General features: G+C 48.4%; 1 protein-coding gene across 16 annotated transcripts in view; it reads right to left on the bottom strand.

Moving 5' to 3' along the window:
- The window catches only part of TMEM8B (transmembrane protein 8B), a 68,666-nt gene extending 44,903 nt beyond the window's left edge, over nucleotides 1-23,763 (bottom strand). For 15 of the 16 annotated variants that reach the window (XR_002081457.2, XR_002081459.2, XR_002081461.2 and 12 more), the window contains exons 1-10: nucleotides 22,933-23,643; nucleotides 18,441-18,630; nucleotides 17,856-18,063; nucleotides 11,674-11,807; nucleotides 11,090-11,358; nucleotides 10,152-10,477; nucleotides 6,997-7,090; nucleotides 6,689-6,812; nucleotides 6,454-6,596; nucleotides 6,006-6,184 (exon numbers count right to left, since the gene is read on the bottom strand). Coding sequence is in view for 9 of the 16 variants with exons in the window: in XM_019454528.2 (XP_019310073.2) it covers nucleotides 6,006-6,184; nucleotides 6,454-6,596; nucleotides 6,689-6,812; nucleotides 6,997-7,090; nucleotides 10,152-10,477; nucleotides 11,090-11,358; nucleotides 11,674-11,807; nucleotides 17,856-18,063; nucleotides 18,441-18,630; nucleotides 22,933-23,470 (2,205 nt within the window). In the remaining 7 variants the exon portion in view is untranslated. Of the gene's footprint in view, nucleotides 1-6,005; nucleotides 6,185-6,453; nucleotides 6,597-6,688; nucleotides 6,813-6,996; nucleotides 7,091-10,151; nucleotides 10,478-11,089; nucleotides 11,359-11,673; nucleotides 11,808-17,855; nucleotides 18,064-18,440; nucleotides 18,631-22,932 lie in introns of all 16 variants that reach the window. The other variant, XM_019454527.2, reaches the window with a different exon arrangement.
- Between the last annotated feature and the right edge of the window lie 134 nt (nucleotides 23,764-23,897).

Below are 23,897 nucleotides of genomic sequence, written 5' to 3'. Positions count from 1 at the left end.
TCATCATTCTATTGAAAGGCAACCCTACATCACAAGGACTCTCTGAGTCCCAAGAGAGGTGGCCTTACAGACCTCAGTGAGAGAGGTAGCCCAGCCTTCCACAGGCATAACCTTGGCTGTGGGTGGAGGGCAGGGATATCCAGTCCACAGGTGAGATAAGAGGTGGCTGAGTAATATCACAAGTCATTCCGTTCTGGCAGCAATGGGTCTCTGTCGCTTCTGGGAAGAATGGAAGTGGGAGAACCTGGTCTCCTGCTTGACTGCATTAGAGTTGAGAATGAGAAGGTGGAAGTCAGGAAGAAGAGTTCAGGAAAAAAACATTCTATCCTGACCTCAAATGACAAACCATGACACCCCAGCCTTAATCAAACAGTATCCCCTGTAGAAAAAAGCAGATGGAAAACAGAAGCAGGTCTGTTGTGAAAACTAGAAGAATCCCATCCAGGTGCAGAGCTGCCGACAATAGAGTGGGAAAACAGACTCGAAAGTTCAGTCTCTAGAAACAAAGGATGAGAAAGAAATTGCTAAGTTTCTTTTTAGCTTGTTGAAGATTTCATCCAGTTATTCAAATTGTAAAATTTGCACCTGTGACAAAGGAAGAAATGTGAATAATGTAAGAATAGGGAGGAGCTAGGAGTTTAGAAAAAGAAAAAAAATGAAAAAGAAAACTTAGGTGTATTAATTGGCATTGGGAAACCTTGGGTTTGATTCCTCCAAATTTTAAAGTCCTAAGCTTATGTATCTGTCTTCTGTCTTTCCCTTCACTTTGGAGGTAAAAATGCTGTCCCTTCAGAAAGAGATTGCTTTGGAATGATCACGTTTTGAGTATCCCAGGCTTTTAAGTTTGGGAACATGGCTCCCTCTTACATATTATTAAACTGAGAAAGTGAGTTCTTACTGGGAAACTCTGAGAGACTTTTCATGGGAGTCCGCATCTGCATTAATATTAGTGTTTGAACACACCTAAAAGATTTATTTTATCAATTTTTTCTTTCTCTTGTATGTCCTAATTAATTGAGAGTTAATTCTGGTTCCTAATCAAATCAATATTTTGGTCTTTTGCTATTTTAGCTATTGGATATTGATTATTCTCTACCTCTAAGACCAGATATAAGTTCTACAGCTACTAAATTACCCAATACTGTTTTCTGATTTGGATTTCATTTTAAAACATTAATTCTACATTTCAGCCCTCACCGAGCACTTGCTCCTATCTGCCTGACTTTCAAGTATTTAGGAGGAAATGCCCAAACTGGGCATTTCTGGAATGCCCTTTCTGGAAGAGGGACTTGTAATAAATCCTTCAATCTGAGATAAGAGAAGATACACATCAGCAGAAGAAAAGTAAAGCCGAATCACCTAATAGTGAAGACACATCTAAAGGAATAATTAATTGAAGGCTGAGTTTCTCCTAGGAATTTCTCTGCACTGAAAAAAAAGAGTAGGGGATAATGGAGGGCTTGTCTCTGGAGTAGAGAGGTTTGGAGAGCAATCATTTCACTAGTATTCTATGGCTGATGATTCTCCAAGCATACTAAAAGGTCAGAGAGATTGTTTAAGGTTGTAGGAAACCCATGGGGGTAGAGTTAAATTAAAATTGCAGCGTGAGGAGAACACCAATCCTGATCTGGCTACAGTTACTGCTGAATGTCTAAAAACACCATCAGTAAAGCCCGTCACTGACTCCTTCATGGGGCACAATTTGCTAGGGAAACCAGCCAACAACCTGTGTCAGCTTACTTCATTGAAACTCCTCAACCTGGAGAAGACAGCATCTTGTCATTATATATTCTGGGATATACATATTTGCTTCCACCTGCTCTATTATTCGTGTAACAGAATCCATTATCCCTTGCCGTGGTACCCCATTTATTACCATCTTTAACCAGGAGACACAATTTGTAGTCAACAAAGGAAAGCAAATCACTCACCACCACAGACTTCACTGGTGTAAACATATTGCCCATCTCCTGGAAGCAACCGGCTGAACAAAACACCAGAATGGCCTCCTGAAGGCTTAAGTTATGGTGTCACCTGGGAGACTCTACTCTAAAAGTCTGGAGTACTCTCCTGTATGTTTGGTGCCCAGTATGTGCTCAGTAAGCTCTAGTCATCTTATACTTTATGCCATATATGTTCATGAAAGCACATCCCTACTGTAATAAACTTTCCTCCATGCAGAAATAAAGACACAAACAAACTTGTAATATCGTTGATCCGCTGAAAATTATGGGCTATTTTTTACATTGGTATTCCTTATGTTAGCAGCAATAAAAAGAAGTGATAGAAATAACACAGGAAGATAAGGCAATATTTAAGAAAAAAAATTTAGACTACAAATTGGCTTTTGTTAATATAATTCTAATTTAATTTGATACTTCCTCGGCTTTGGACAGTTCTTTACTTATGAGGTAATTTTTGAAAATTAATGTAAATTTTTTTTCTATGGAATTTTACATTTTTATAACCTAACTGTAGAGTTCATCTAATGCTTCAAAATGGAGTATCCAGGCACTATAGAATGTAAAACTGAAAATGCAGATATATTCAATCCGTGCAAAGATTGGAAAATTTGCACTCAGGATATAATGGAAGTTACTGCTACTCTTTTATGTTCTGCTTCCATTTCCTCTTGGAAAAAATCATGGGATTTTGCCAAGGGCCACTAAGAATTACTTGTGAGGTATGAGGAACAGAAGAGATATGAGAAGGCAGGCTTGTAGCCAGGATGTCAGCAGTCAACAAGGAAAGCCCCAGACATCAGCTCTGTCTGGGTCTTTGGGGAGCGGATTGTAAGGATCCGACTAGCACTGTGAAGGGCTCACGGCTTTGGACGGCATGCGTTAGAGTTGCACAACTGCAATTATTGATAGATTTCCCTTGATGACTTCTTGTATTTGGTTATATTTTCTGACCTTTTCATTGGTTCCTACCTTTTAAGAACTTGAGAACTATTTTAATTTTTTTAATGTTTATTTATTTATTTTGAGAGAGAGAGAGAGAGAGAGAGAATGTGTGTTTGTGTGTATGTGTGTGAAATGGGAGAGGGGCAGAGAGAGAGGGAGAGAGAGAATCCCAAGCAGGCTCCATCAGTGTGGAGCCCAATGCAGAGCTCAATCTCATAACCATGAGATCATGTCTTGTGCCAAAATCAAGAGTCGGACACTTAACCAACTGAGCCACCCAGGTGCCCCTTGAGAAAAAAGAATTTGAGAACTATTAAACTGAGGTCATAAGGTTCTCTACATACTTCAGATTTCTGAAAAACTGAAGTCAGGTTAGAAATGTATCAATTGCCTCGCTGCCTTGGTACTTGGAGAACAATATAGCTTAGTGATTACATGTGAGGGATCTATGGTTCTACCACTCATGTTACACCTCAGACAAAGTAGGTAAACTGCCCTTATCTGCAAAAATGGATGATAAGGGCACCTATTTGGGTTCCTGGGTGGTTCAGTCAGTTAAGCATCAGACTCTTGATTTCAGCTCAGGTCATCATTTCACAGTTCGTGGGATTGAGCCTGAGTCAGGCTCTACACTGATAGCCTGAAGCCTGCTTGGGATTCTCTCTCCCCCTCTCTCTGTCTCTCCCCTGCTTGTGCACATGTGCACTCTCTCTCTCTCTCAAAATAAATAAACTTTTTTAAAAAAGTACTTATCTATTACTCTAGTGCTATTGTGAGAACTCGGTTAGCAGTGCCTGACACACTAAATGTTATTTTATTATTACCGTTATCTGAACTGGTCTTGCTACATACAAAATCAAGTGCTGGATTTGTGCCCTGTTTTTCTTTTAATGTATTTTACATATTATGTAATGTATTTTGCATTTTAAATATTTTACATATTTACACTTTGAACTCCTAAAGAACAAACCTACTGTCTACTCCCATGCCCTGGATAGGACTCGATGCGCTACTCCCAGGTGTAGACTGTCCTCAATTTGAAGATAGGGAAGACTGTCATCTACTGCCCTGGGACTGTTACCTGCAATATGATCAATGGGTCCTTAAATGCAGACTGTGGAGGAACGAAGTAAGTCTAGACTAAGTAAAGAATGGGAAAGGAAGAGAGATGGGAACTTGCCCAGGAAAACTGGATGACTAGAAGCTCTACATGTTGGCCCATGTGGTAAAAGAACAGGGGTTAGAGCAAGACTTCAGGCAACACCTCAGAGGCCAGGATCTTTTCCTTGATCTTTTGCTTATTATCCTGTGTGTTTCTCTTTTGTAAGTAGGCTCCACACCTGACATGGGGCTTGAACTCACAACCCTGAGATCAAGAGTCACCTGGTCTACTGACTGAGCCAGCCAGGCATTCTGCTTATTATCCCATTTAAGAAAGTGGAAGCTCTGTATGTGATGTCAGTCACTGTAGGCTCCCCTGGTGTTCCAACTGGGGAAAAGGCCTTTTCTGTCAAGGACAATTTGCCACTGTATCCAGAATATGAGGAGTCATCTGGTATACTAAACATTCTAGAGCCAATGCCCAGATGTTCGTGCAAAGTGCAGAGAATGGACACAGCCTCCCCACATGCTCCAGGCTCCTAACACACTCAGGTACTCTTACTAACTGTGGATTCCATTAGATCTGCATGCATCCAGGAGTGGGCTGGTGGAACAGTTGTTGCTAGAGGATTCGGTAGCAACAGTATAAAGGGAATCTGGCAGTAAAGAGAAACACTCTCTACTATAAAAATAGAATGAGGCACTGTCAGAGCAGGTCTAAAAGGGGTGGGGGGCAGCCAAGCAAAATTGGAGTGTGCCCTTCTCACCCAGCTGAAGAGGCCAAGGTCTCTCTACAGGGCATGGTTATAGCCTCCTCTTCCTCATTTGTGCATGAACATCCTAGAGGACCCTACAGCATGCCCCTCAATTCACCCCCTACTTTCTCCTGAATGATAAGTAGGACTTTTGTGATTTGGACATATGTGTGATCTATTAATGCTGAACAAAACGGAAACACATATTGATTTTTGTGATCCTTGTTGCCAAGACAAGAAGAAAGTCTGAATCTATCTAAGATTTCTGCAGTGCTCATAAGCAGGCGCTATATGTCACCAGATGCCAAGAGTCCAGAGATGAGCTGAAAAGATCCCTAGATGAAGCATCTCAGGGGGAAAATCTACATGGGGGTTACATCACAGTCGCAGGCTCACTCCTCTACCTTTTCCTTTCACTGTGATGCTTGCTCTAATATGAACTTTTCTGTTTGCGGAGGAGTGGGAAGACACAGAGAGGGGATTGTGGACATTCTGTACTGGGAGGATAAGGATTTAAAACTATACTAATCTTCATCAAAATATGCTCCTTTGAGCTGGAATTTTATGTCACACCACCACTTCCCATGATGGCTCAGGACGTAGCTGAGTCCATAAGATTTCTTAGGATCCCAAGAGCCAGAATGCTCTATAAACCACCCAGGTAGAGACATCCTCTCTGTCTTCCAAAAGCTCTCATGAGAGATCAGGGAGGCCATGGTGACTAAATGGGGATACACCTTCTCATACCATAAGAACATGTTGAAGATGCAGAAGTCCCCAGGACAATGAGGAACATGAACACAGTGTAGCTAGCCCTCACATCATGAGAAGTGGAGACTCCGTACAGAGACATGGGAGAAAGTGCAAATCCCTTGCCACCGTTCAGAGTGGAAAGGTGAAGCTGTAGACACCGTTCCATACCATAAAACAGCCAGGGTGTTTAAGTAAAGGTCTCCTTGGCCCCTGGGGTGTGACACAGCTGGAGAACACACACTGTTTCTAGTGGCTGTTGCTTATCTTAAGTTACAAACGGCCTTGTTAATTTATCCCAATGTGCCTTACAAAAATCACTATAGTCTTCGCATGCCATGACACTGCTGTAGAAGACACCGTTGAAAAGGAGACATCCTCATATGATGAAGGTGTAGACATCCCCACATCCGTGGAAAACACGGTGGAAATGCAGACCCTCACCCATCACCATGAAATAAGGACTTGGTGAAGACACAGATGCACCGCATACCGTGGAGAAGAACATGGTGAAGGTGTAGACAGCAGCCTCCAGCACATATCGGCTTCGAATGGCCAGGACCACGGGTGGCAAAAACATGAGGTTGCTCAGGCAGAGCAGAAGTGTGGACAGCAGCTGGAATCCATAAGTGAGCGCATCTGCACTGTCAGTGCAGCCCCAGCCCCTCCACCCTGCGAGGGGGGAGAGCACAAGGTGGAAGGTGGAAGAGGGCCCAAGGCAGCCACGGTTGGGTTCGGGTTGGGCAGACACTTCTGCTGGCGGCCTCTTGCCAGGCGCAACGTCACAGCCAGTAGTGGGTGGTCTCACCCTAGCTCAGCCCTCCAGTTCTCTCCAAACCCATTCTCAGTTCCAGCTGCCGCCCCGCAGTCCAGACCATCCCCCCACACCCCCCACCCAGGAGCCCACCGGCGCGGCTCCCTCGCCAGCCCAGCCCGCTCACCGGCCTTGCACTCGCAGGCCGCGTACAGGTAGTTGTGCGTGCGCAGCAGCTTGCACTGGCCATAGGGCCCGCAGTCGTCCACGCAAGGGGACAGGAAAGTGCGCAGCCGCACCTCAGCCGTAGCGTTCCGGCACCGCACATACCTGCGCACATGAGGGCCGTGGTCACCTGCGGCCCCGGCCACTACTTCCCTGTCCCAACCCCGCCCTGCGCCGCCCCGCCCCGCTCCGCTCACCGAGGCCCCACGCCGCACAGAGAGCGGAGGGTCAGGAACCAGGTCCCGGTCTGTGGGAAGGGGATTCGCAGCCTGGCCACTCTGGAAGTGGCACTGACGGAGAGGAGGAAGCCAGCCAGGGACTCTTAGAGAAGGGAGAAGAGGGCATATATCAGTGAGAGGGAGGAGGAGTCAGTATGGGGTCAAGACCTAAAGAACCTTCACCCACCTGACCCTACTTCCCTAGCCCATCCTTTCTCCATACCATCCCCTACTGCCCCAGCCCCAGACTTAAAGCCTCCTCTGCTTCTCCCGTTCCTCACCCCCACCTTTAGAACAGGTCACTGCTGCATCCCCCAGGCTCAAGGGCACCTCGTGAGTCAGGCATCCGAACACTGTCACGTTTTCCTGGCGCAGGGAGCTCTGAGGAGGGCAGGTATGAAGAAGAGGCAGTCACACCCTCCAAGCCCTACCACCACCCCACAGCCCCCAGACTCCTACACCTGTTAACCCTTCTCCAGAAACCCCTCCAAGAGCTCGCTGGACATCCATTCCTGTAGGTGCTCTCTACATCAAAGCCTGCCTTTCTCCTTCTCCCCGTCTTTTTCTCTCCTCCCTCTCTCGTCTCCATTCCTACATCAAAGCCTGCCTTTCTCCTTCTCCCCGTCTTTTTCTCTCCTTCTCCCTCTCTCGTCTCCATTCTTAGAACAGAAAAACTGGAGAACACCAGATCTTCCACAGCAGAGATCTTTCAAAAACTAATGAGAAGGAAAGGCCCAATTCTGAATGTTGTCTTTGAGCAGAATTGTTTAAACTCTGTCTAGGCAAGGGAGAACATCCTGTTTCAGTCCTGTCTAGCTTGCTGGAGGGAATAGGAGGGGGACTGTTGCTGGATGTAGAAACTAGTTGTGAACAAAGGTAACTGTAAGGTTTTCAGTCACCTTCTTATCTTCACCTGGGTCTGAAGGCAGGAGGCGTGTAAAGAAATGTATTCTTCCTCAGGTGAAGTGATCCTAGTTACTAAATATCAGTAACAGAATGCCTGAGGGGTTAATGTAGCAACCTGTCTGGGATTTAAAGAAACCAGATATCCACAGGACTAAACGTAAGGAGCGTCTACAACAATAAAAGTAACAGGATGCCATAAGCTCACCTCATTCAAGAAGGATTTGAGGTAGCTTATTAAATGCATATAATAGGATGAAGTAAATGCATGAGGGAAATTTAAAGATCAAGATAAGAAAATAAAGTCTGTCTCTAGCTGTGAGCCATATATTTGATGCTGACTTCCAAGCAACCAAAGCAAAAAAGGAAACATAATGAGTTACCAGATTTTATCTTATGAGTCCATAAGATAAAATTTAATCAGAGTCTCAAAAGTACAGCATCCAAAGGGGTGGTTCTCAGGAAAATTCTAATCAAAGAAGCACTGTGTTCTGTCATGCATCCTGTCCTCAACCACAAGGGTGAATTTCATACAACTTGCTTATAACTTCCTTCAATGCAAGCCAGGGTAATATGCCAGAGTATTCCATAGAAATCATTCTAGTGGGAAGCCAAAGGAAAAATGTCCTCTAGGTATGCAGTTCTGTGATCCAAATGTTCAGTTCTTGATTCCAAGGGGAAAAAAATCAAAATACTTGGAGGGAAAAAGCATAGAAGATGAGCCAACATCTTTCAGAATAAATATAACGGACTGTTTGCAGTGGGTAACAAATGTCATGGCATATAGATGGGTGTAATATAAGCGGATGAATGCAGAAAGGGCCAGGGAGGAGCCATGGGGGGTGGGGGCACTGGCCTTCTACTCTCAAGACACTGAGGAAGAACAAGTATGCGTGGTGCTGGTCTCTGAAATGGGTGCTACAGTTTCAAGGTCAAATCAAGACCTCACTGTCACTGCCCAAAGGCAGTAAGAGTCCAAATTTAAGTATGAAAATAAGGAATGTCTTCAGGTTGAAGAATCTGCTCTGTCCTGACCAGCAGAAGGACAAAAAGTTCTGAGCCATGTGCCATAAAAGACCACATCTAGCCACAGATCAGGTCTCAGGTTGGCTGATAGGAAAATGGTGCCTGCCCCCGGAGCAGGGGAATAATAGAGTTAAAAGCCTGGCTGGGGAAACAGCACATAAATTATTGGATCAATGCCAGTCTAAGACAGTCACTAAGGTCCTGATACAGGACTCTGCCCTCAGCCCAGTCTTATTTAATGCTGAAAATAATGAAGCCTGGCTCTTCGAGTGTGTGAATTACATAAAGCAGGGAAGACCCAAGGCCCAAACTAGTATTAGGCAATGGCTCAAAGATGGACATGAATTCTTCCATTCAAGTTACAAAGTTCACTGCAAAAATATGAGACAGGAATGGGCAGCAGTTCACACGAGCCAGGCAGGCTCAGAGCATGAAAATGCGTATGCCCCTTGGTTGCAAGTAGATAAACACAGAAGTTAATACGAAAAATGACTGAGAGGACACACAATTTTATGTCTTCGACTTTCCAAAACTTTTACATGTGATCCTATTATTTTTATAATAAAAAAGTAAGTGTCTACAACTGTTTTGAAGAAAATAAAAAGGAAAAAGGAAAAGACCTCAAGATGTTAGTTCACCGCGGCCCCAGGTGATTCCCCAGTGTGATGTGGAAGCTGAAAGAGGGAACTGGATCTCAGGCTGCACAAACACCACCTGCCACCCTGGTCAGACCCCCTTGGATCACTGATCTCAGAGACACCATGACCAGAGGAGACAGCAGAGGATGGGAGATGTCTAAGATGCTGAGATTGTTCAGCTTAGGGGAGATTGAGGGGCATATGAAGGACTGTTAAAATAAGATAGCATATAACAACTGTACCACACCGATACAAGGTGTAAATAATAGAGGAAACTGTGCAGGAAAAGAGGGGGGATATAGGAACTCTCTACTTTCTGCTCAATTTTTCTATAAGCTTAAAACTTCTCTGAAAAACCAAGTCTATTAATTTAAAAAAAAATAAAAAGGACAAGGATAGATTTACTGGCTATAGCTTCAGGGGCAAAACAAAGATTGGTGGGTAGAAATCCACGGAGGCAGATTTTCATGGAATGTGAAGACTGCCTTTAGCAATCAGAGCTAAATATGGACTGCATGGCCTTAGAGGTAATGAACTCCCCATCACAGGAGATTTGCAAGAAAAGTGAACACCTGCCATAGAGACCCTTAGGAAGCAGAAGGTTAGCCTATAAAACTGGGATAAGTTTAGCCCACTCTGAGTTGCCCTGGCTGACCTAGCCCATCCGTAGTAAAGTCAATACTCAGGGGAATGTTTTTTGACCAGAATTGGGCTGAGACATGGTTGCTAATCATAAAGTTGGTCAAAAGGAACCCAGATGTGCTTCCAGAAGGAGTTAAGAGTCCTCACACCCCTGACACCTTCTCCTTGAAGTTCCCCTCCAGGACAACCTTCCCCCTCCCCCCACCACCCCCGCTGCTTTCCACCAAGAGTACCACATTAAGCTGGAGCTCCAGGCTGAGGACGCCCCCACTGTCCAGTACTGGCAGCAGCCTCAGGGCAAACACTGCCGGGCGCTCAGGGGGGAGGGCCACGCTGGGGCCAAAGAAGATGTAGAAGTGGACAGAGAAGGTATCCAGTTCATTACGCAGCGTTGGGCGCACTGGCCAACAGTGCTCTGGTGGAGATGTGGCCCCAGGCCCCTCAGGAGAGGCCCCCAGGGATGGTGGCTCTGGGGGCAGTGGTTGGTTGCCCAGTGACTGGGGCATGTTCATGGCAGCTCCAGGGACCAGGACACGGGACAGGCTGGGCTGCGGGCACTCTGTGGGCAGAGGAAATCAGTGCTGGGGCCTGCTGCCCTCACAAGCCCTGCAGCCCCACCACAAACCAGATCTGAGCCAGACAGGAATTAGCAAAGGGTAGGGAGAGACAAGAACTAGAATCAAATGCCCCTCGGGAATATGGGGCATGCAGGGTCACAGGATCGGGCCCAGGGGGTTCCTAGTGGTCACAGCTAATGTAATGTCATGTGGAGGGAGTCCAAGTCATCTGTCCCTCCCTAAGGGCAGTGAAGACACTGTTGAAACAGATGATGGGCCCTCTCAGTGTTTGGCATGGGCTTTGGCAAGGGTGGTGGTTTTTGATGCCCCTGCCTACCCTAGGAAACTGAAAAAGAGACTAAGCCAAGGAGAGTATTGAGGTCCCTTAGTTAGCCCCAAATCCGGTGCAAAATAATGACCTGAAGGCCTTCCAACAAATCGAAGCTCCAAGTTGGTAGGGCTTTTGAGAGTGTAAAGGAGCCTGGGTAGAGTTGAGCAGACTACAGGGACATGGCAGAGGGTCAACGAACACAGCCACCACGCTGCCTCTTCCCAGCCACAGACATCAGCACAGGCTGAGTGGCAGTGGCAGAGGCAGATGTGGGGCTTCTGACCTTGCAACCGCACACACAGCTGGAAGCGGATGGTCCTGCCAGGACCCCGGGATGGTATCTCCACACGCACGTAGACCCAGTGCCCCCAGGGGGGGAGTGCCAGCTCCAGCTGGCACATCGAGGCACCTCCACAGGATACAGAGCTTGAGTTGTGCAGGGGTGGGGCCTTGGGACGTAGGCGCAGTGTCAGGGGGCAGACCAATGCCCCGCGGCTCCCCACACATACCAGCTGTGCTGAAACCCTGTAAGTAAAGCTGGGCACAAAGACCCTGGACAGAGGGGAGGTTGGGGGTAAGAAAGGACAGGTGAGAGGGTGAGAAGGACACCAGAATGAAGAAAACGCTAGGAAGAAGTTAGCAGAAAGGGACAGGGGATAACAGGAGGCCTTTTCAGGTCCTCCTGTCCATGCTGAGAGAGAGGGAGGCAGGGGTCCAACCCACCCTCAGGGCTTTGGGTGGCCCAGCAGCCCAGGTTGGCCAGAGGGTGAAAAGAAGCCAAAAGAACGCTATTGCCTGTTTGAGGCCAGGGAAGGAAGAGGGAAAGGAAGAGGGAAAGGATCAGGTTTGGGGGAGTATCTGACTTACTTGTACAGGGCTGAGCGATTGTGCGGGGAAAGGGTTTGCTCTGAGGGACGGCCAGGCACCAGCACAGCAACATCCAGCAAACGCCGGACAATCAGCTGCGGCTGAAGGAGGTACTGACACTCATCCTGGAGACCCTGAGACAAAAGCAGGGGTGGTGGGAGGGTAGAGACAGCAAGGGTGATACTAAAGCAAGGCAAACAGAATCTGCTGAGGGGTCGGGGACAAAGCTCCTCCGGCCTCTTGCCCCCAGGGCTAGGATTGAGGTCTCTCTAGGCCCTAGGTCCCTCCTGCCTTGTCTGCACCTCTGTCTTTCCTAGGTCTCTAGGATCTGCTGTGATCCTCAGCCTTGGCTGTTTGGGGACTCAAACCCAGTCCTTCCCGACAATCAGGCCCGCTCCTCCTCCACTCTAACTCCTCCTCCTGAGCAGTCCTGGACCATCCCTTGATGCAATTTCAAACTACCCCATTTCCCCTCCAAGCCCTCAAAAACTTAGAACACCGGCTCTCTTTTGGGGTTAGAAAGCTCCTTGAGGCCTCCAGTCCAAACCCACCGGAGCCTACTAATCTGAATCTTTAATTTCTTTTATCCCCCACCTGCCCTCCCAAGAGCTTGTCCAGCCTCTGCTTTAACACCTCCAGGGAAGGGCCACTCTACCTCCTAGGCAACCTCCAGACTGTAAACAACTTGAAAACAGGAACCTTGTCTTATTTTATTTTTGCTCCCCCAGATATGGAACGTAATATAAAGTGCGTACCTCACAGATGAATGTCTGCTGAATATATGAACCAATCAATCAATCAACACAGCTGGGGGCAGCTCTGATGTTTATGAAGCCAAAGCCTGTTTTCTGTCTCCCCTCCCACTGCTCTGTCTCAGGAGACCCACAGATTCATCTGCTTCTTCTGAATCAGGCTGGGTTTCTTCCGTTGCTGGACAACAGTCACATCTAAGCTGCTCTTCTGGGTGAAATCCCTGACCCTTGTCGACTCAGTTCACACCACCTAGCACACACAGCCTCCTCACTCTTCAGTGGGCACAGTCCCTTTGTTCTGGTTCCTCTTCTGCAACATCTGCAGCTACCTAAGCCCACCAATCCTAGCAATTCAGAGGATGGGGTTCCTGATTAGGCTTCTCTGTTATTCTGGACAAATGGCCTTATGTGGGCCCACTAAACTGGAGGCTACTGTTTATTTATGTGGTTATTCTGACCAACACAAACCTCTAAACCTCATTCAGACAAATGTTGCAGGCTCTGACATCCCACCGAGTTCCATACCATGGAATAAGCCAGCCAAGGCACTGACTTCCAGCAAAACTCCACAAGGCTGGAAGAAGGCCTTGACGGATGCCAGGCCAGAAGATCTCACTACTTCGCCTGGAATTCTTCTGTGCCTTTTGCAGCACTGCATCCTCAATGCCTAGCACACCACCTGGCAAATACTAGGTGCTAAAAAAGAGGATCCTTTCATAGAGCTCTTCAACCTACCTAGTTGCTCAGAGACCTCCATCTCTGATATCCAAAGCAGATCCCTCATCTTTGGTGTCAAACCCTAAGGCCCAGAAATACTAACACAAGGCATCTCATCAACCCCACTTCCTAGGGCAGGAATTACCACCACAATAACTTTGCAGTAAGCAAGCCCCAAGGGTGGAGGCTCACACTTGGGAGGTGGCTCATTTCCTTGCAAGATGGACAATGCAGGGGAAGAGATACTTTCCTCCACATCTTTCTTGCTGTTGGCTTAACTGAAGGATTAGTGGACATGACCTCAATGGTTAAAATGCATTCCTTCCTTAAACCGTATAATAGGCACATCTAACACTCCTCCTTTATTGTGGAAGGAAGCACTCAATCGGTGGAGAGCAGGGAAGGTGCAGAGGTACAGCAGCCTTCGCCCTATGATAGGGCAAGAGAAAGGGCACCAGAAGCCAGGTCTTCAGGAGCTGCCAAGGCATGAGCCAGGTGAGAGAGTCCAAACTGAGCCAACATCAGCAGTCATGTAAGGAACAGGGCCAAAGCAAGGACACTTGAGAAACCAGGAGGGCCAAAGTGAGAAGTAGAGTGTGAACCAGTCTGAAAGAAGCTGGGAAGAAAAGCCTTCAACTGAACTCTAGATGTCCTAGTATGGCTGGGCTGAGTTTCCTAAGGAATGCCTGAGCAGGGTAGCTAGACTCTGGATAGGGCTTACAGACTAAGATGCCCAAAGACACTTGCCCTTCTCTGTAGGGATACCCCAGTACCCAGCACAATCCCTGGCCCACATTCGGTCAGCACCAATCAACATGGAAGAGTGCTGGACAGACTGCAGGGGGCAAGAGTGGAAGCAGGGAGAGGCCTGGGAGGTTACTGCAGTGGTCCAGGACAAAGCTCAGGGAAGGTATGCTCAGAGTGGAAAGAGAGAAGTGGATGCCTCCAGAGCATGCTTTAGAAGTAGAGTCAACAAGACTTTTTCTTTATGGACTAGCTATAGAGAGTTAAAGGGAAAAGAAGAATCAAGTATGACACCAAAATTTGGAGCTTGAACAAATGGTGAATAGCAGTGCCAATTTATGGAGAAGAAAAGAGAGAGAAGAGGCTTAGCCTAGAAGAAGTAAAATGGGAATCAAAGAGATTTTTACTTTTGGCTTTGTTTTGATTTGTACATGCTAAGTTTGAGACATTTCTTGGACATCCAATCAGAGATACCAAGTAAGCAGTTAAATACAAAGTCTGAAGTTCAAAGAAATGAGGACTCATGGAATACACTTGGAAGGCATAACCTATAGGTGGTATTTAAAACTATTCTTCTGGGGACACCTAACAAGAGAATGGAGAAATAAAAAAGGAACTGTCTCAGGACCTAGCACTGGGGCCCCACAATATGCACCAGGCAGAGGAGACACCAAGAAAGGACACAGAGAAGGAGGAAGAGGTGGACAGGAGGAAAATAAGGACAGTTCTGTAAAGTCACAATGGCCAAAAGGAAAAAGTGTTTCAGTTAGGAAAGAGTAATATAAGGAACTAGTTAACAGCTAGTTACTACTTAACTCTGGAGAGGGGAAGTGGGGACCGGAAGGAGATGAAAGGAAGACTTACTTTTCACTGTATGCCTTTTGTACCTTTCGAATGTTGTACCAGGTGCATATATTACCTATTTGAAACACAAATATAATAATTTAGAAGGAGGAGGAAGAGCAGAATGAGCACTGTTAGTAGATTTTAATCTCTTCAAGTTGAGACACAGAGCTTCGCTTGGTCTTAGTTGGTGGATTCAGCCGAATCCTTTCTTCTCTAGTCTGTTTCTTTGTTTTCCTATCCTTGTTTTCATTATTTTACCTGCTTTCATTTACTTTCAAATCTTGGAGCTGGAAAGAGGAAGCATTTGAGGAGAACTCTGCTCCAGACATTTGGAAAACTTTCCCCTAATGAGCCATGTGGGTGCCAGATGTTATCTACAATCCAAAGGCCGGTCCCTCAGTGCAGGCTGGGCACCACAGAACGAGCACATGCTCCGAGACAGGGAAAACAAGGTGATGGAGGGCATGAGTCAAGACAGAAGAGGTTGATAGGAAAAGGGGGAAAAGGAAAGAAGTGAGATCAGTTTTGGACACTATGAATTTGAGAAGATGGCAGAAGAACAATAAAAATATGCCATGCCCTCACTACGTGCCAGGCTCTGTGCTGGGTGCTAGGAATACAGCAGTGAATGGCATGGACACAGGAGCTCGCAGAAGCTCTCCACAGAGCTCAGGAGAATGGCCAGGGCCAGATAACTCACTTCCCTTTTACCAGCTCTTAAGGATCCCAATCACTCTCAGGATAAAGTTCAAGCTTCTAGGTCCTTCACCATCTGCTCTGCTCACCCCTCCAGCTCTCTCACCCACTCCAACAACCACTCCACACTGAACCACTTCAGTTCTCCCTTCTGTGCTTTAGCCCATGCTACCCCCACCACCTGGAATGCCTTTCCTTACTTTCTCGACATCCGGCCTCACTTCCTATTTCCTAAAACCGCCTCCACCATACTACCAAGCCGAGTTAGCCATCTCTCCTTTGTCCTCTTAAAACATCTCCTGTATCTCACGAATATACATCTTATTTATCTGTGTCCCTCACACCCAATCCAAGGTCAGAGACAAAGCAGGTGCTCAAGGACTATAGGTCCAAAGCTGAGGAGGGCCCTAGAAACAGTGCTGCCTTCTTATGGTTGGGACTCTTCAGACCTCACCCGAGGCGAAGCCTCACAGGAAGTCAGGACAATGGTATAAGGAGAAAGCAAGTCAAGAAGATGGAGCCCTGGAGGAATGCTCTGGACAATTCATCCACAGGATTGAATTTACGGAATTACCCAGAGAACTTAAGAATCCTTAAAGGCCCATGTAAGATTCCAAAAGATAATCTAATTCTTAGGGGAACCAAAAGGATGATCCTTGCCCATCCCCACCCCGAAGCCTCTAGAAGAGTCCTTGTCTAAAGACCTACATCTCTCATGGTATCCAGGTCTGCTGCCATTCATTGGGTAAGGTATAACCGTGCCCTCTTGTCTCTAATGTTGCCACATCCCAGAAGTTCTGCTGGCTAACCCTCCAGCCTGCAGTTCCAAATCCCCAGACTCTACTTCCTATATCTAGATGCAAATGGCTATGTCAAGGCTAGTTCTGACCTCTCCTAACCAGGTGTTAGCTCCTATAATCCCAGTCCAGGCCTAGGCCCCAGGTTCCTCCTGCCCATCCAGAAAGGTTTTTGGATAACTAGAACAGGGCTTCAGAAGAATTCTCCCTGTCAGTTCTCACAAAGAGAGTCAAGGATCAAAGTTATGATCAGGAATGGGCTCTTTGGGATTTGGCCAAAGACCTAAGACATTCCTCAGAATAGAATAACCCTTGGTTCTGAAGAGAGTCAAGATCCACCCAGAACCCAGAGGCATTTCCAGGTGAGTTACTAACATGCTGTCATCCAGAGGACTCCCAGGCCTTGACAGGAAATTCTCTAGCACATCACTCTCAGGAAAAACAGACCTATCACTGAGGCCTCAGGAAGCTACCTCAGACCTAGTTCCCATCTCTGATAACAGCAGTGCCGGTGCACTTGTCCCTGTACAATTCTCAACTCATTCAAAAGCCTCACAAGACCTTCTCTGAACACCAAGCTATAGCAGAAGGAGGAAAGGCAAGCCTGATACAATCACAGAGCCACAACCCTCAAGGAACTCAGCCTGGAGAGATATATCTGAGTCAAAGCTTCACCTAATTGGAAATTTCTGCCCCTTTCAATTCTCAATGGCCAAGTCCCACTACATTTCATGTTCTTCAGCACCCTGTTCTTTAAATTCTTGCTCCGTTCGTGCTCAGTCCTTCACCCTTACCACTGGCCCCACACACATAACCATCCCACTCTGCCAATGGCCAGCTCATCATACCCTCCCTTCCTGCCAATGGATAAGAATAAGAAACCTATAGATCCTATTACTAGGAGGAAACCTGGCCTGCCCAGCACCTGGAGGTGGCAGGAAATCTTTGTGGCATTTCTTTCCCCTCCAAACCAGAAGGAAGAAGCGTCCTGACCTTTGAACCTACATTTTAGACTTTAAAAATCTCCGTTCTATGAAATCAGTGCTGATATTTAGAGAAAAGGGAAACAACAGCCAGGATGGGCACCAGCTTCCCAAAGCATCCTTTTAACAGGAAAGGGCTTCCGTGACCCCAAGTGTTCTCCTATGGTCTTCCAGAGGGTATAGGGGGCTGAAATTATGAGAGAAGAGGAATGCATTCTCCTAGATGGACCAAAGACTGAGCTGAAGCCTATGAGAGTCTGCATAGCTACCACCAATCAAGATGTAGAACCAGACCAGTCCTGGGCTTCTGCAGCAGCTTCTGTGATCACCTTGAATAACCCTTGCACCTTCTAATAGGGACATTACTCCACAGTGCCAGGAATCTGACTGATTCCGGACTCTGGACTCTCCCTTCAGCTAACCTGGGACCCACTATATCCTCCTAAGGCTCCCAAATTGCCTCCTACAGATCAAGACCTCTGGCCCACCAGGTAAACTTCTGCCCTCTAGCTATGCCCCACCCTAGCCACCCTTATGCTGTTACCCACCCTGGCACAAGATTAGCATGTCAAGTAGCCTGTGGGGGGAATTCAGCAGACATGGAGAAGCATCTTTGGCCCCTCCTTTCCTGGGCAGCGTTAACCCACCTTGACAGAGATGTGGCCGTGGGCCTGGGGAAGGTGGGCAGCCAAGAACCAGTCCCCAGGTAAGGGGCTGCTGACGTTAAAGATGCCTGAGGTGCGGTTGGGCAGTGTCCAGCTGAGGGTCAGTGAGAAAACCCCAGGCACAGCTGTGTCCCCCGGGAAGTGTGTGTGCAGGGGATTGATGACAGGGGGTGCCCCGGACCGGAAATACCTGGGGGACCAGAATGAGGAGAGGAAGACAATAGGCAATGGGGTGGGAGACAGGAAATGGGGAAAAGAAGAACTGTCAACTCATCGCCAATAACACAAGTGAATTCCCTACACTGATACATACAACAAAGTGGTTCCAGGTCAGGAGTCAGGACATAAAGAGTAAAAGGTCAGCTCAGACTCTCACACAGTCAAACAGTACTCAGGAAGTAGTCAGGAGACAAAGGTCTTGTCCCTCACTCAGTCATACTTCAATCCGGACAAGGGTCAGGGATCAGGGTCAGGAGGTCAGTTTAGATACTCATAAAGTCACACTTTAGTTTGGAGAGTGGTCTGGGGTTGGAGGTGGGGTCAGGATGTTAACACTTGGACACTCACACAGTCACACTTTGGTCTGGACAGTGGTCCCCAAAAGTTCCCCCCTGCTCCTTGAAGATGATGAGGTTCCAAACAGCCAGGAACGTGTCCTCGGGAACGTGGAAGTGGAAGAGCTCGGTGCTGGCAAAGGAGCGGAAGGGACTCAGCTTGCGGGGTGAGCAGGTGGAGTAGTCAGTCAGGAAGAGGCCTCCTGGGGAGCATGCAAGAGAAAAAGGAGCAGCGTAGGACTCAGGGCATTTCTGCTAAGCAACAGGCACACCAATCTTCCTCACCGATAGCACAAACTCAACAAATATTCTCTTCTGAGCCAGGAGCTGGGTCTCATGCTACCCTAGCCATCATCTGCTTTAATCCTTACAATGCCTTGGGGAAAATGACCTGTTTTTACAGATAAGGAAACTGAGGCTCAAGCCTAGACCAAACTGAGATTTCAAACCTACATCCATCTACATCCCAAACCAGGACCCTTTATATGACCCCTCACTTAGGAGCCATTGTTCTCCTCTTAGCAAGCCTAATAACACACATGTGTGAATGGCACACTTGTGTGTGTGTGTGTGTGTGTGTGTGTGTGTGTGTGTGTGTGTGCGTGCGCGCGCGTGTGTGTGTGTGTGTTGGCATGGGCTCTTGGGCCACTGAGCAGGCTAAACTCCACCTGTGGAGCTTCAAAGTCAGCAAGGAACTGTCTAACTTTCCTTGTTTATTTTCTTCCCCTTTCTGTTCCCCTGTGGTCCCAAGAGCAGTGAAAACCCTCAGAAGCCTCACAAAAGCTGTCTGTATACTGGCTCAGGGCAGGAGGGAGGGTAGGGTGGAAATGTGGTGAGGATGCAAAGGACCAGCTTGGGTGGCAGAGGCAAGAACAGGAGCTGGCAGACACCATGAGAACTCCCAGGAGAGAAGGGAGTCATCAGGCCCTCTAGGATTCAGAATGAACAACCAGAGGGCGTTTCCCCAGAGGAAGACCCAGTGAGGCAGTCAGTTCATGACTCAGTGGAATCTCAAACCACTTGGAAATATTCACACTTGGGGCTGGGGGGTACTGGTCATCTCTAACTGAAGTGCCAAGCTACAAGATACCTGATCATGGTTGTTCAGAGCACAGCCAAGGTGAGCAAAAAAGTCTAGTGGCAGCAGCTAGCCAGGCAAACACACAGGCACTATGACTGCTAGAATTGTGAAAATAACCTGTAGCTCAGCTGCATAGAAGGGTGTCCCAAATGGCAGGCAAAATTCTGGAGAATCTGACTGCTCTAGAGATTTAAGACCAGCCCCAGAAAAGCACAGAAGGATGCCCCCAAGACAGATGAGAAGGCTCGGAACTCAAGCAGCTTCAGGACAGAGCAGGGGCTGGAGGGGAGACCCTGGACGAGAGTTTTCAGCCAAATAGGAAATACCTGCAAGGCTTACCCCGTCTGACAATCTCCCTTCCAGAAATGGGAGCTATAACTCCAAAAATGAGGTATATGATACAACAGAGAAAGAGCTACCTGGGAAAGACAGTCTGCAGAAGGAGGGAGCACAGGTAAGGAGGACACCGGTGAACTTCAAGGTCACCGTACCCAGAGCTGCCCTAAATATGTAGAGGCCACTGGCCCTAGACTGGCCTATCCTCATCTTCAAAGGCCAGTTACACCAAAGGACTAGTCAGTCCAGTTCAGACCACATGATTGGTCTCAACTGTCAGCGAGGAAGACCTGCCACCTTGCAAGCTGAGCACTGATTAACAGGGAGGCAGAAAGCCAAGAGCTAAAAAGCTTGGATACTATTGTTACAAGCAAGCAGAGCTCTGGAGCGCCCTCTGCTGGGGTTGAGGGAGGGCCTCTCTTCCTCCAAAGCGGGTACCAGAGATGGGTCACGGATGGGCCATTGCTACTGCTAGGAAGAAATGTTGGCCAGGCCCCCAATGCGGACTCTCAGAGAACTGGTGGTGAAAAGTAGCTAATGAGTTTTGGGAAACAGTGGATAAACAAATACAAAAATCCTTGTGATTCAAAGAAACATGGCATGGCCAGGAGAACCGGGGAACTAGTTAAGCCACCCCAAAAGTGGCCAGGGGCTATAGAGATCATGGAATGGGCGAGTGGGAAAAGTCCAGCAACCTGACATGGTGGGAGGAACCCAGAAGGTCTGAGGGGAGACGCTTGAGAGAGCATCCACAGCCCCAATCACCACAAGCTCTGGTTTGGCATTTCACAACAGAGCTGTGGCCCAGAGGAAACATGAGTAAAGCCCTGGTCAAGCTCAGATGAAGCTGTCCTGGATGCTCCACTACCTCCACATGAAGCTAGAGTGACTCTCTACCACCATCTGAAACATACATGCACATACACAGACAGACATACAGACACACATGCATACAGGCAGAGGCGGGCCCTGCTAGTGATAGCACTAGGTAGAACAAAAGGCCACTTCCTGGAATGGGCAGGCACACCTGGGCTATGCAACTACAGTCAGCGGAGGAAAAGATCCAAGGATTGGGGTAGGACCAGGAGACCCAGGAGGTACCTTCCATTCCTGAAATGAGATTGAAGCCAATAATAAGCATTTATCAAGACTATGCTATGTGCTATGATGTGCTACGATGGTCCTGTGACACTGCCAGCCTCTCCTCTGGTGAAACCTATCACCACCACTAGTCACAGAGCACCCCTGCAGGCAGGCCACCAAGGCAGTGATTATTAACAGCATTAAGGGCAACTCTGCCCGAAGTAGGGCCTATTCAGTGCTCTTTTCCAACTTCATTACAAGTCTCCCCAAAGCACCTGAACCCACTTCTGGACAATCGTGTTTTAACCCACACCTTTTAGCTTTATACAGTTCTGTGGCTCATGAACAAAGAAGTCATGGTGGCAGGGATGGAAGCTATGAATTGGGCTCAACGGTATGGATTCTCCCTGGCCCGAACTGAAAAACTGGTGTGGCTGCTACCTCCTCTGAGTGTCTAATCTGCCAGCAGCAGTAATCAACATTGAGCCCCTCTAGAGCTCCTTCCTCCAAAGAGTCAGGCTAGGGCTGACCAAACACTGCCAAACACTGCCTCCAAATAAGAAATCCATTTGGAAGGTGACACTTCAGTAATCCATCTATACAAGAAGCATGTTCCTCCTGAAGAGGAACATGTATTCTTCCCCTCACGTAATAACATAGGCACTCAGAGGACACACGGGCTCACATGCACCCCACAGAACATACCAACAGACAAGCATGTACATACACGGACATGACCAGCATTCCCAGGGACCCCTAAGGTACACACACAGATGCTTAAGTGCCCAGATGCCAGTGCACATACACATAGAGTTTGGACATCTCTGCAGGGGCACAACCGTTGGCATGTATTGATCTCCTCAAGCTTGTACACTGAACTAGGCCCCCAGGGCTCACCGAAACCCAGCTCCGACCCTCAGCTGCTCGGGTGTTATTGCCAAAGACTCCCTTAGGCACATCTCCATCCTATCTACAGTGCCACCCACCAGAGGTGGCAGGGGTTGAGGCCATGAAGACCACAGTCATCTCCTTATGATAGGGCCAACTTTATGGCATATCTCCTACAGCCACGACCCCCTCCTCCTATCACATTCTACCCATTAAGAAGTTGGACCTCTCTCTCTCTGAATCACTTCCTCCCTGAATGGTGGCTGTAGGCTGACAACCGGCAAATGAGGAAGAATTTGTGGATTAAGCCTCCTTTTGGGAAGACGGGAGAGGACAGGTTGTGCTTTGAGTCTTCTCCCAACTGGGTCAATTTTCCTATTAGGCATATGTTGCAGTGAAAAAAACCACTAGTATGGGACAGGAATTAGGAAACTTTTTTCTAGCCCCAGTGCCACCATTTACAAGCTTGTATGACCTTGGGAAAACTGCCCCCCAACTGAGCCTCAGTTTCCCCATCTGTAAAATGGCCCCATCTGTATTTCAAAACTACTCTAAAAGTGTCAGGAATTATTCCTAAGCAAGTCAAGTTTATCTGGAACAAGGCTCATTACCAAAAACAAATCCCGTTATAATGGTGGCTAACCCATGTCCATCTGTTTGCTACACGTTGTTCTCAAAACTGTTTTCTTAACCCTGTTTTAATGCATGCCCAATATCTCAAAGTTTAGGCCACATCTTCCCACACTGGACTAAAGGCTCTCTGGTGTAGGAGGATCATGTCTCCCCCATCAAACTTCCCTTGCAGGAGAAGTTTCCAAGTTTTCTTCCTCGGAAAAGCAAGAGTCAATGTGGGGTCAGAGTGGACACCAGCAAAGAAAACCTTGGAGTCTCTGTCCTGGGGACTATTAGGCACCTGCTGAGCCTCAAGCCCACAATTTGCTCTCTTCTGAGCCTCCCAATTCCTCTCAGTTGTGTAAGACCTCTCTCCTCCCTATTTCTCCCCACCTCTTCCCCAGTGATCTAGCTGCCCAGGTCCCACCTCTCCTGAATCCCTCCAGTCCATCCCTCCCTGCCAGAACCCCATCCCTGCCTCGGTGCTTCCTGCTTCTGCACTCACCAGCCCCTGGGCCAAGGACAGAGAACAGCAACAGCAGCAATAAGGCGGGCGGCAGCTGGAGCCCAGACCTGAGTCGAGGCTGGGAGAGGGGCACGGTATGAGAGAGAGGGGTGGGTAGTGGGAGAGACTTGGGTAAACACAGAGACGAGGGCAAAGGCTGAGATAATGGATTGGGCTGTGCTAGGCACTGGGGTTTGAACAAGGGCAGGGAAAGGGATGGAAGGAGGGGCTGTGATGGGGACTGGAGCAAGGGTAGGGTTTGGGCCTGGGGCTTAAGCAAACACTGGGAATGGGGTCGGGACAGGGGATGGGCTGGGATTTGTGACAGAAGGTGGAACACGGGCATAGGCGGGGTTAGGGGCCAGGAAAGGCACAGGGACTGGGACTGGAGCGGGGGCCTGGGTCGGGACCTGGATCTGGGCATTCGCTGGGACTCAGGCCGGGGCTGGGACCGATTTGGGAAGCGGGGCGAGGGCGGGGCTGGGGGCCAAGGGCTGGATGGGGATAGGACGAGGGGCCGGGACAAGGGCTGGGCCATGGCCCGGGGCGGGGGCGGGGCCGGACCGGCCAGCGCGGGGCGCGCGCAGAGCTGACCCACGGCTCCGCTCCCCACCCCCGGGGGGTGGCTTTCGGTGTCCTTGTGGGCCCGGGGCTGGGGTCGGGCCGGCTGAGGCCAGGCCCGGGACCTGGGTAGGAGTTCAGGCCTGGGCGACTCCGGGCTGCGCTGGACCGGCGATAACCAGGCCCCGCGGCGGCGGCCTCAGCCTGACGTAGTACGACACTCCGCCCCTCCTCAATTCGATTGGTTCTTATCAGTAAAGCCCACCCCATGCCCTATTCTATTGGTCTCCAACTTGAGTCTGCGGGCCTCCGAGGACAGACTCCCGCCCCAGCCCCAGCTGCCTGAACCCTGCCTTTCTCACCCCATCCTGGGAGCCCCGAAGCCCACCTCAGATCCTCACAGT

The sequence above is a fragment of the Panthera pardus genome, unplaced genomic scaffold (assembly GCF_024362965.1).
Source record: "Panthera pardus isolate Hobbes unplaced genomic scaffold, ASM2436296v1 HiC_scaffold_20, whole genome shotgun sequence".
NCBI lineage: Eukaryota > Metazoa > Chordata > Mammalia > Carnivora > Felidae > Panthera > Panthera pardus.
This window is presented reverse-complemented; position numbering and strand designations above follow the sequence as displayed.